The sequence below is a fragment of the Hipposideros armiger genome, unplaced genomic scaffold (genome assembly GCF_001890085.2).
Source record: "Hipposideros armiger isolate ML-2016 unplaced genomic scaffold, ASM189008v1 scaffold_1214, whole genome shotgun sequence".
NCBI classification, from domain to species: domain Eukaryota; kingdom Metazoa; phylum Chordata; class Mammalia; order Chiroptera; family Hipposideridae; genus Hipposideros; species Hipposideros armiger.
Genome location: NW_017732564.1, coordinates 187,074 through 200,113, shown reverse-complemented (window position 1 = coordinate 200,113; position 13,040 = coordinate 187,074). Strand labels below are relative to the sequence as shown.

At 39.4% G+C, this 13,040-nt stretch overlaps 1 protein-coding gene across 1 annotated transcript in view; it reads right to left on the bottom strand.

The window, feature by feature from the left end:
- The window catches only part of SPEF2 (sperm flagellar and cilia associated 2), a 164,861-nt gene that overhangs the window by 20,065 nt on the left and 131,756 nt on the right, over positions 1 to 13,040 (bottom strand). Inside the window, exons 30-33 of the mRNA XM_019632971.1 lie at positions 5,380 to 5,486; positions 4,423 to 4,664; positions 3,151 to 3,175; positions 222 to 245 (exon numbers count right to left, since the gene is read on the bottom strand). Coding sequence (XP_019488516.1) covers positions 222 to 245; positions 3,151 to 3,175; positions 4,423 to 4,664; positions 5,380 to 5,486 — 398 coding nt within the window. The remainder of the gene's footprint in view (positions 1 to 221; positions 246 to 3,150; positions 3,176 to 4,422; positions 4,665 to 5,379; positions 5,487 to 13,040) is intronic.

The following is a 13,040-nucleotide window of genomic DNA, read 5'->3' as shown; positions in this document are numbered from 1 at the left end:
ATCTGATTCTTTTGTAATTTTATTTTTAAAAATTTGTGTAATGTATTAGTGCAGTAGTACACGTGTATAACTTATAAATGAAAATCCATGTATTAGGGATACCAGCTATATTTTAACTGTTGGAACATGCGATGAACCTTGGAGGTCACTGCCCTAGATTTTGCGCGCAGAGCAATACGTGGTAGGGGTCTACACCCTTAACAGTAGCTCACATTCCACACGTTGTGTCTATGCTGCTGTCTGTTCTCAGAGCCGAGCATGGTGCTGGTACACATTGTTGGAAAATCTCTGTTGAGTGAGTGACTGACTGACAGAAGAGCTCAAAGGCTTCCTTTTTAATGACATCCTCTTTCTCAGCCCGCGTTTGACACCAATGACCAAACCCCTCTATTTCCATTTGGCAATGCCTTGTCCATCTCACACTTCCTTCCGTTCCCATGCTGCCACGCTGATGTAGAGCCTCACTACTCGGTCACAGGCCTCCCAGGGAACCTCAGAGCTGCTTCTGTTTCCAGTTGCCCTCTTGTTTATTTCAGCTTATACCTTGCAACAATATCAATCTTCTCAAAACTTTAATCTTGTCATAGCAGTCTCTGCTCAGACCGTTTCCTACTCTTGCTCTTTTGCTCACATCATCCCTCCTAGCTGAGGTGACTTTTTGTCTACCCGTGTAAACCTACACATCTTTCCAGACCTGGCTCTGATCACACCTCCTCAGGGAGGCCCTCCTTGATTTCTTCTCTGAACTCTAATTCAACTTGTTTGTCATACCACATTTTTGGTATTTAGTCCATTCCTTTGGGTGTTGTCATTTATGTCTGCTGTTGAACATCAGGTGTAAATTCCTTAAGTTACTGGCCTGTGAGGGAGAAGGCCCAGAGGCAGCTTAAGGTCCAGCGTGGGCCCAGGCTTTGAATGTAAGTGCTTTTGCACTAATCAGGAGGATACCCTTGCCCAGTGACTAATCTGGAGGGGAAGTACCACTCTGTGGGAGAATAGAGACATGAGGAACTTGGGTAAGATTTATGCTTTAGGACATGATGGAGTAACAAACTTCAGAATTACCCTCCTGCCTTAAGTAACAAGAAAAATGGGCAATATATATCAAACATGGTGTTTTTTTTTTCCAGACATTAGACAACAGGCAACACAGGACAGTAGTTCCTGAAAGAAGGAAAACAAGAGACGGTCCTTACTAGTGTTCCAGCCTGGAGGGAGTTTCCAGGCTGCAGTGCCAGGAAAGGCATCCAAACAGCTAGGTGGTCTTGCTGAGTTGAGGAGATAAATTTCGAAATTGAAGGAGGTCAAGAAGGCTAGAATTTTCATGACAGAATGCTAGAGATGCAGGAAGGGAGGGAGAGAGAGAGAGAGAGAGAGAGAGAGAGAGAGAGAAACTAGAGATCTGTAGAGGGATCCCCTCACATCTTAATTGAGAGACAGTCTGTGGATGAGTGTGTAGAAAATACCAGAAGTTGGAGAAAGAAATCAGTAAAGGAGTAAGCTGAGTGACTCCTGTGACTCACAGAGGTCTGGGAATAGTTCATGTTACCACGAGGCAGAGTGGAAGGGCCTCCTAATACACAAGGTGCTGGGTAGAGCCCCCAGGAGGATACTGCCTTCATATTGGGGCCACATGAGCCCTACACTGAAGGCTGCACTGGACCCACTCTTACAAATCTTAATATAACCTTGAAAGGATAAAACTGATTTCAAGCAACATCACTGCATGCCAGACAATATTTAAAGTATACAAAACTGGGCACCCAAAAATATAAAATTCATATCTGGCATCTAATATCTGGCTCATTGCAAATGAGCTAGAAAATATGACCTATAGCCAGAAGAAACATCAAATAGAAATGAACACAGGGATAGCACAAATGATAAAATGAACAGTTATGTTCAGTTAGGTATTCTAAATATATTTCATTTGTTCAAGGAGATAGAGGAAAAACATACACATAATGAAAAGAGAAATGAAAGACATTTAAAAATCCAACTTGAACTTCTAGAGATAAAAAAGAAATACAGTATCTGAAATGAAAAATACACTGAATGGTATTAATAGCAAATTTGACACAGCAGAAAAAATAATCAATGAACTTGAAGACATAGAAATAGAAATGACTACAAAATAAACTACAGAGAGAAAAAAGACTTGAAAGAATGAACCAAGCATCAGTTACCTGTGGGACAATAAACATGAGATTGGATTTTAAGAAGGCAGAGGATACAGAAAAAATATTTGGAAAAGATATCCCGAAAAATTTTCAAATTAGACAAAAACTAAAAACCTGCAGATTCAAGAAGCTCAATGAACCCCAAGCAGAAGAAAAGACCATTGAGGAACACAATAAGCAAATTGTTGAAAACCAGTAATAAAGAGGAAATATTAAAAGAAGCTAGAGGAGAAATAAAGAAACAGAAATAGAATCCCTGCCCTTTCTCCCATCACTCAACCAACTCTCAACTCCATATCCAGTTGTATCGAAGCACAGGCATTTTCCCTGATTTTTAAAACCAATGATTCATATAAGCTTTCTAAAAATAAAGAATATTTCATAAACTAGGAAACTGTTTGAAAGTGTTTCACACAAAACAGAGTCATATTACAAAGAAAAAAATAACCTAACTGGAAAACAACTTAGGAGTTTTAAAAAGTCATCCGTGAGAATTTTTACAATATGAAATGTTAACCCTGAACCTGTATAGTCAGGTTGAATTGATAAAGCATTTCACTCTACCACATCCTGCCTCAGTGGATAGTTGGGCAATTTCTCCTTAAGATATGGAAATATCCTCTTGCTAAATATGGCCAAAGAATTGTTTTATGTTTTATATATTTTTTTAACTTTTCCTTAGAAAATAAGTGCTGTGCTATTTGAATCCTAGAATGTCTTACTCATTAAGCCTATAATAGCATGCATTCTCACTGATAGAAGATGAGTCGGAGTTCAACATCAAAGAAGCCTACATGAGTGTGACTAAACATCTACACATGACAGAGGTAATCATATGACAGCTGCAGCAGGGCTGGGAGCAAAGGGCAAACGGGCTTTTATGCTCTCATTGCTTAGCTGACATACACAGCCCATCTGACTTCACAAACACTATATCTTATTCCATTTCAGAAGTTGGGGAAATCGGCACACTCTTAAGTGGCTGTTGTGGTGAACTTGCAATTAGTCAAAAGAAAAGAAAAAAGACAGACAAAATAAAAAGGCAGAGTAGAGAGCCTTTTATATCAGTATAAATATAGTAGAGAGCTTCCTAGCAGTAATGCAGTTACACTATTTCACTGTTTTAATGTGGCATTTTCAATAAATCTTAAAAAGTTTTGCCTTAGAAGCTGTTTTGACTTTTCCCATAAAATAACTTTATTATTATCATTATTTTTTTGATGTGAGCCACTGAGTGTTGGAAATCTGTAAAAGTCATGTGGGATGGTCAGGCGGGCCTCTCCAAATGGCCTCCTAGTCCTTGGGCTCCTGAGGAGTGGGGGCTGGGTGGGCAAGGGGGGAAGGCAGAGATCAGAAATCAACTGCTCCCAGAACGCAGGTGGCGTTCCAGTGCTTCTGAGTGTCTATTAAACGCAGCAGCTAACTTTCTCTAAGAAATTCACACCTTTGGTAAAGGAGCGTTCTGGTTTTGGCTCAGCACTTTGGTAAAAATTGCTAACACCCTTTGTTCGTCTCATGTTTGTGCAAAAGGGTGTTTAAATTGATATCCTGTGTTAATTGGCACATACTGTATATAGTGGAGACTGGTAATTTCACAAGTGCCTACTTTTTAAAAATCTTAAGCCAGTGATAAAAATAGAGTAAGTTTTGCTCAGCTGTTTTGGTTCGTAGACAAAACCATCTTTACCAGTCATAAGTCCAGGACAGTGATGGGATTCATAAATTGCTCTTTTGGGGGAGATAAATCAGAGCCAAATCTGCTAAGCACCTTTCTTGATCAGACTTGAAGGAATCTCGTCAACATGCAAGTGCTATTTCCTCTGGCTCAACCTGAGCGTGAGAACCTCAGAGCTGACCACAAGCACGCCACCCATTAATTATGGAAGAAAAGAGAAGCAGGAGGGATGTGACCTTTCAATGGTGGAATACATTTGAGACACAGGCCCCTAGAGGGTATCACCCTGTTTCAAAAGCAGCAACTATAAATGCTTCCCTCTTTTAAGTCTACCAGCATTGTGAAATGGTGAGCAACAGGATGAGTCCAATTAATAGACACAAAAATAAGCAATTCAGGCCCTTCTTAGTAATGAGATTTCACTCTCACACGTTCTTTACTCAAACTTCTCAAAAATGAATCATCTTTTCTTATCTTCGCTTCCTAAAGAGTTATTCAGTTCCTCAGTTCTCTGCAATCTGGAATCTGTACTCCACCGGAATTGCTCTGGGGAAGGTTACCAGATACATCCTACTTCTTAGGTCAAAAGTAGCCTGGTGTGAGTGCCAATAGGTGTTGACAGCAACCTGCATATACTGCTCGAAAGTGACGGTGCCCAGCTGCTCCTCATCCACAGCCTTGAACCTCTGCCAGGTCTTGAGGAGCTCCTCCTCCAGGGGGATGGGCCAAGGCAGCGCGGTCACTAGCAAGAATTTCCGCCAGTCCACGAACTCCGAGTTTACAGTTAATAAAGATGTTAACTCCTGCAACTAGAAGTAAACAAGAAATACCATTGGAATATTTGTATGATTCTATCATGACGTTCTCCCTGCTCATGTTTCTTAGAGATTCAGAGGCAGGAAATAGGATTTTAGACTGGTGGATAAAGCTGGTTCTGACTTATATTCCCTCAGGTTCTGCCAACCAATCTACACCAGACAGTATCTAGACAGTGTTTCACCTTTTTGTTTCCTTTTGTTTCCTTGACATTTGTATTTTTGCTTACTGTTACACAACGATTTTACATGTGTCACTCCAGTTGACCTTGTACCTTCTCTACAGAGGAGGAATAAAGATAGTAGCAGTGCCCTGTGCAAGGGCTCTACTGCCTGTAGGGAAATATTCTTTAACTGCTTTGCTTTCTGATACATTCTTAAGAAGCAGAATATGATGAAAAGCAAGAACTGCCAGAATCATCTACTATTGCTAAGATCATTCCATGAGGTAGCAATAGATACAAACTTAGAGGCTGATCCTCATGGTCTGTATAAAGTTTCATTGACTATTTTTCTCACTCATTACTCCAATACTGAGCATGTACATACTACTTGTATGTGTTTTAAGTTAAAGTTCATTCATTCAAGTTTTATCGATCGTCTACTAAATGTCAGATACTGTGCAAGTACCGGTTATTTTAAAACTACTGTCTTACTGATCAAATAAGAATTCTCAAAGCTTTGAAATCCAAACAAAACTGACGCTTACTTCAGGTTGAGTGAGGTTCATCCAACTACAAGGAAAGTTGTTTGTTCCATGGTTCAGGGTGACCAAATCAAGCAGAATGTCAGTAAATGTTTTATTTCCTATTATGCCTATAACACAATGAAAAATATTTTTCAGTTATGTGACAGGGATTTCTTTTATTTTGTGAACATGGAATAAATAATGGGTATTTGCATAGTCACTTTATTCATATTATTCAAAAGTGTAACCTTTAGAGAAACAGAAGACATTTGGAAAACATAAAAGTAATAATCAATTTCCTGATGCTCTCCCATTATTGTTTCCAAGCTAAGTCAAAATATCTTTTTTTGCTGAGTAGTAAATCATTCCAGATTGGACAAAATACTGAGAATTTCTATTTTAGTTTGGAGACTTCTTTGACCTGTTACTCAGAATAGGTTGAATTAAAAAGAAAAATTGTAAGCTTTCCTACTGTCAGTAGGGCGCAAGAGTAAAATATTTTGGTAAATATGAGATAAAGGTGCTTCAAAGCATGCAAATCACCACAGTTATCAAGGTAACACATTTATCCTCATTTTGCTCTTTAGATCAGAATAGGTGTGTTTTTGTAAATGTAGGGAGATTTGAATTGTTAAATTACAGGCTTGGAAGTATTAATTTAATCATCCAATTGGCTCACTATTCCAAAGTACTTTATAAAAGATAACTAACCTTTTAATTGCTTGGCTCTTATACACTAATCTACTTTACACTAATTTACTCCAACAGAAATGTCTGCTCAGTCTCTCATCTCAGATTGCATGCACATGCACTTAAAAAGAAATAGAAAAGCAAAATAAATGAATTTGCTGAAAAGAAAAAAAATGTTTAATTCCCATAATAGAGGTACCTTCGAGACCCAGGAGAGAATCCTGTACGTATGGGTATCTTTCATGTCCAAAGTATATGACTATTCTTCTTTGTTTAGAAATAAAAAGAGTGAAAAACGTAGATGTAGCGTCTCAAAATCTTCTTTGTACATCTAAATTTTTAGCATTTCTAAAAGTCCAACATAAAAGTCATCATTTCCTTTAACCTTTAGGAACATACAATAATCCTTTTAAAACTTCAGTGGTTCAAGCCAAATATACAATTTTGAGATTTGGAAGATCATTTTCTGGATAGAAAGAGCAGAATACGTATTTCTTTGATATGATTGGACATCCAGCAGTCTGTTCAGAAATAAACTCTTCATCCTTTTTGTTCAAACCTGAGTATCCAATTTTACAGAGATGAGAACGCTTTCCAAGGTAGTAGAATTTTCAATAAAATAATCTTTATATGATAGTACATTGATTTTCAGGTATATTAGAAATAAATCATTCATGTTCCTCAAGACGAAAACATAAATAAATTCTATTGAAACCATGAAGAAGCTCAAAGTATTTACAAATTCTGGTAGATGGGTAAAATATTTCCACGGTCACTGATAGCCATGGTGCAAGCAAAGTACTGTAAGACAATACTTTAAGTTTACATAGGAATTGTTTACCTGAGACCTTAGTGCAAAATGCATAGACTACTTTAATATTTGACCTTGTTACTTAAGTAACCCAGGCATGTGATTATACGATCTTCACATATTATGTGGAAATAGAAACAGATAAACTTACAAATTTTGTTCATGGATCAAAAAGAAACTCCCTTTCAATTTGGCTCTTAATTAATTATCTAATGTAACTATCATTTATAATAGAATCATCCAGGAAGAACAGTTAATTGTATGCCAGGCCTAAAGGAACTCAGACCATGATCATAGTCTGGTAACCCTTAGCAATAACTCTCAGAAAGATGACATCAAAATAACACCATCGCTTAGAAGTATACACCTCCACCCAAAGAATGTGAAAGTATGTGTGAATATAGAAGTGGAACTAGAAAGTTACTGGGAAAACCAATCTTTGGATTTTTGCTTTGTATGTCTGGAAGGTGCCAAATGCCTTTTGGGTTACATGAGAAGACCTGTGACATTTTTACTTTTAAATTTACAGTTTTACTTTTAAATTTCAGGTTTTGGAAATAATTTTTTCCTATGATCAATGATGAAGTCAGTATTTGCCATATTACTAATCACTTTCATAATGGCTTTCTGAGTTTGATGAGCAATCCGAATTGGGTCTCGTGTCATCAGTTGAAGATGGTGTTCTCATAGTCCATAAATGGATAGCTTTCCTGGGGTCAAAGTTATTAATGTCTGGAGAATTCAACTGAATGACCAGAAGATCCGTCATGCCATCAGCCTTGATGTTGGCATGCATTTGTGACTTGGTGCTTTGCATCTGACTAAAGCCACGTCCTGTCTCAGCTGAACTTGCGGGGAGAGTCAGCACTAGGTCCACTAGTGTCAGGATATTCGGATATTTGTGTAAGTAAACAGAATTCACAAAATCCCAGGTCAATTTGCGGATGTTCTGAAACCTGAGAGGGAAAGTGAAAAATGTAAAAGATTGAGACTCCTAAGTTTTACCCAAATTTTTATAAATATCAACTGGTTTACTTATGCTTACCTAGTATAAATCTCTAATTTCAACATGCTCCATTCAGTGTCTAGTTCATTGATTTGTACATTGGCAGCTTCCAATACTGGTTCATAATGTGCAGTCAAGATGGATACCTCTTTTTCTCCAAATTCTGCCATCAGTATACAAAATGAAAAGTCACATATATGAAAGGCACTCACACAGACAATCAAAGAGCTTAAGGTTCAGAGTCAGTGCACTTAGGTTACCTTGATTTATCTTTGTGGGCCACAATTTAAAGCTTCCAATTATGGTTGCCTTCACTACATCTTGGCTGACATCTCTGAAACAGCCTCGTAGCCTCTTGATGAGATGTGCTAAAACCGTGTTTCTCACATCAGAAATGTTTCCTTTTCCTTTGAGGCAGTTACCATGAAAGTGTGTGACTGAATCCACCCTACGTTCTTTTGGCCCTAGTCTGGGGAGAAAAAAAAATGTCCCCCGAGTAAACAATTAACTGAGAAATTAAACAATTAAATGGCAAATGATTTCCCAAGTTAAAATGTCTATCGACAGGCCCTCAGGTCATCTCTGACTCCTCACCTTTTTTGATATATGCCGAGCATTTCTAGTGTGGACGCTAAGGTGGCAAATACATCTGCAACTGAAGAATTTCTGCTCTTACTGACACGGGACAGAATGCTAAGCACATTAATGACATCCACCAAGAAATGGACAAATTTGACAATGTCTGCTTGCAGAAGGAACTCTAGAAGTTCTTTGGCTTTTGGATGACTGATGTCACTTCCACCTTCATCTGTCTGTAACACAGATTGGGAATTAAATAGTGGTCTATCATTCTCAAAATTATTATTGCAAATTACTTGATAAAAAAACTTTCTGTTATTCAGAAAAATTAAAATGGTGTGGCACCTCAAAATCACTTACCGAATGCAGCTGCTGGACAATCGCAGGATACCCCTTGAGAAAGTTCTGGAGGGCTGCCTGTAATCCCTGAAGCCACTTGCTGCCTCCTATTTGAGAAGGCATCACGGGGCGAAGGTGAAGGCCTTTGAAAGCAGTTACCAGAGAACTCTTACGAAGCGGAGAACTGTGGTAGAAGTGATAAACACTATGAAGAAGGTCTTTGACATGGTTGTACAGGGGAATGCTTTGGAGCAGCGCCTTGTAAGATAGTTCAAGATGATGTGCAAAGCAATACACAGTTAGCACGCATGGCTGGATTTCTCTTAAAAGCAGGGCCACCCCGTTGTTTTCTCCCTCTGAGCCAGGGGCACCATCGCTTCCAAAACCAACCAGTTTCTTTGCCCAGTCTTTGTTTGACAGCCTAAGTTGAAGACTTCTCTCTAGAGTTTTCTCGATGGCATTTTTAATTGCAAGGGGGTCCTTCTTTACTGCTGTCTGTGCCCCAACAATTTGGCAATGCACTTTTCCTGCATGTGCAAACTGCACGTAGACAAGTTCAGCTCCTTCCACTGGACTGTCTGTGACTCCATCACTGATGACAGAGAAAAATTTACTTTTTGCTAGTTTCTCTCTTAGATGTCTCCGTTCTACTTCTGCAATGAAATACGTAAATGTTCTTGCCGATTTGTTAGTTCTGAATACTGGGCCAATATCAATGCCCTTCATATCATCCAACTTGCACATCCAGATAAAATCATTGAGGGGACGTCCGGTCTTGGCGATAGCATGGCATGATCTGAATAAGTTTTCGACTCTCCCGAGGGTCACTTTGCTCATGGTCCTCACCATCAGCTCTGTTGTGGCTCTGTGCACTGGAGAACCACTGGTTGCTTCCATTAATAACGCTTTGGCATGAGCCTCGCTGAGATGATGTGCACTGAGAAATTCAGTGCTGAAGTTGTCAGTGCCATAAAAAAAGCTCATTTGATTTCCTCTTGACTTTAGTTCATGCTTACGACACAGGCCACAGAACATAAGATTTAGTATCTCATCATATACAAGCCAAGGGTATTTTTTCAGCCAAATTTTCAAAAATTGATGCTTCCTCTTTGGAAGGTAATGGTCAAGCTTCTGTGGCCCTTTTTGCTTTTGGGTGACTCGACTCACATCTCCTGGAGGATACCTGCCTTTAAAATAACTCTACATTGTTATTTTAAGTATTCACCAATGTCTACCCTAAGTTTTGCTTCATGACTGCCACCCACATTTGCTCGTTATTTCTGGAAAAATTATAGTGAGTGCTTACAACTTACCAGACATTCTGGTTAGTGCTTTAAGTGCTTTATATAACTGAATCCTCATACTACAGTATTCTTACTTTATAATTTAGAAAATGAACTAATTACTATCATCACCATTTTCTGGGTAAACCAGGGCACAGAGTCATTAATTAACTTGTTCAGTGTCACAGTGCTCATACGTGGTAGAGTTGGGGTTCATGAGCAGGCAGTCCTACTCCATAGCCCCCACGTTTACGTCCATTTCTCCATGCCTAAGAGGGACACTGCTTGTTGACATCATGTCCTTCCCATGGTGAAAAAAAGCATAACAGACCATGCACAACATCACGTCTGCAAGATTTGCCTTGGACGTCTGTTCCCTCCCACCTCAGTCTTGCCTTCTCTGGCAGTGACAGAGCCACCATGTTACAAAAAGGGTGTCAGGCAATGAGACCCTTCCCAGGTGGTTTTGTGAAGCAGCTGTGCCTCATGCATCATCTTTTCCTTTTTACCCAAAGGTCTAATTTTTGATAGGTGTTTGATGATTTGACCGAGAGGAGAATACGAATATGTTTATCTGGCTGGAAGGACAAAAAAATTAAAATTACGCAAAACAAAGTCCTAGAATACCAGTTTCTCCCTGAAGGCAGAGCACCTGGACCACATACCTGTCTCTCTCCTACAACTTCTGTGACACTGCTGATCATTATGTTGTCCTATTTTATATAGTATGATGAAAATTGAAATATGTGTTTGTGTGATACATTTTTTTCTTTCTTTTTTTGAAAATTAAATTTATTGGGGTGACAATGGTTAGGTTTCAAGTGCACAATTCTATAGCACATCATCTATAGACCACATTGTGCTCACCACCCAGAGTCAGCACCTTCCATCACCATATATTTGACCCTTGTTACCCTCCTCTACTACCCTCCTCCCCCCTTACCCTGTGGTAACCACTAAACCATTGTCTGTGTCTACGGGTTTTTGTTTCTTTATTTGTTTGTCTTGTTCCTTTGTTGCTTTCAGTTTTATAGCCCACATGTTAGTGAAGTCATGTGGTTCTCAACTTTTTCTGGCTTATTTCACTTAGCATAATATTTAAATCCCTCATGTTGACACACACACTTAGCATTTCCTTTCATCTCACTGCTTTACTGTCCTAGGCTTTGACTCCTCAACCAGGTTTTAAACTCTTCTGACAGAACCACACTTACTTCTTTTGCGTCCTTAATGTCTAGACAAATGCTAAGTACTTGGTAGATGTTTAAGAAAATAAATCTCCTTTTCTAATTGATTTTCTTGATCTCATGCCTCTTAATGTCTTTTCATTGAAAACCTTTGACATTAGTCAACCTGCCACTGCCGTTCTTACCCTGTTTGCATCTAACTCCTATTTTGCCTTTTAATCAGTCTTTTTGCAGATGTTGTTAAAACAGGTGCCCTCACCCCCACTGTTTTTTCAAATCCTGAGCATTACTGTTCTCATTGATATCAAGCCTCCTTGTACTTGATACCTATTGCCTTCATTTTCATACCTACATATTGGGTTACTCAGTTTCCCACACTAAGCCTTTAGCACTGGGCCAGGTGCCTGCTCCACACACAGACATGTTGGTGAAGACCTGAATGAATGCATGAAAGACGATGTCTCTAGTTGCTAAAAAAAAAGGACTTCAACTTTCACTACTGATTTAGCTAGCTTTGCTGTTTTTAGTTTATGGACAAGTTTTCTAGAAGGCGTTATCTTGACTTCTGAGCACATACATTCATTTGCCCCATGTAAATTCTCTGGCTTCCTGAGAAAATGTTTCTTCCTGAAGAAACACCTGAAACCGCCCACAGACAGTTTTACCAGGTCCAAAGGCTTCTAGATTTACCACTGCATTTCCGTGATCTGATTCTGATCTAGTGGAAGGAGTTCACCCACTGAGAGAACCGTGGGGCCTATGGAGGCCCACGCTCCTTTTTTGCTGTAATCCCTAGATTTTGCCACCTGGCAAGGCATTCCTGTTAATAACATGTCTTTTTCCTATCATACCTTTCCTAAGAAATCTATATTTATTGATTTGTGTAAATGACAGACTAATTTAATTACTTTTCAAATCAAAATATGGGGCTTGCTTACCTGCAAATATAGAGTATTATATTTTTATAGCTTTCTCAGAGATGCTAAGCCTAGAAAAACCCATAGAACTTTCTCATTACTCCTTTCATGCAACAACCCAGATGCCCTTACTCCCGCCTCTTTGTTACTTGAGGCTTTGTACAGGGGCAGAGTAGCGTCTGCTGCTCTCTCAGAGTCCCCTCCTCCCTCTAATCCATTTTCCACATCCCTGGGGCTCTAAACGACAACCCTCTCTTGCATGTCCTTTGCAAGCCACTTGAGACTTCACAACTTGACCACAACCTCTCTGTGGTGCTCACCGCCTGCTTCTTGCCCCAGTTGGTCTGCTTGCTATTCCCTAAATATGTCATACCACCTCAAAAATCTCAATGTCTACTCCAGTTCCCCTGTACCTGGAATACCCTATCCTACTTTTCTTCCTAGAAGGCTCTGTCTAAAAGTTTCATACAGGCTAACCCCTGTGTCAATCCACGTATGCAGCAGTAGCTGCTTCCTCCCTTGAATTCCTGTAGAAACCATGTCATTGAATGATCTCACTGAGCCACTACAGCCTAGAGTTCTGAATCTGTGTCCTCCGTCTCTGAGACCAGTCACTGATTCTAAGGGTCTCTGGAGGGGTTTGAAGGAGGGCTCCTTGTCAGTTTTTAGACTAATGTTCCAGGCTTTGAACAACTAAATGCTGTCTGTCTTGAAGAAGGATGAGGGTACAGAATTTGCTGGACTGTGTTCTCTCCAGATAGCCTCTCAGCAAAAGCCAAAGTAACTATGAACTGTCTTTACAGACATTACATGGGAGTACTGATGGGTTTACAAGAAAAAGTTCTTATGGTTTAAGTGGGGACAGGGGAA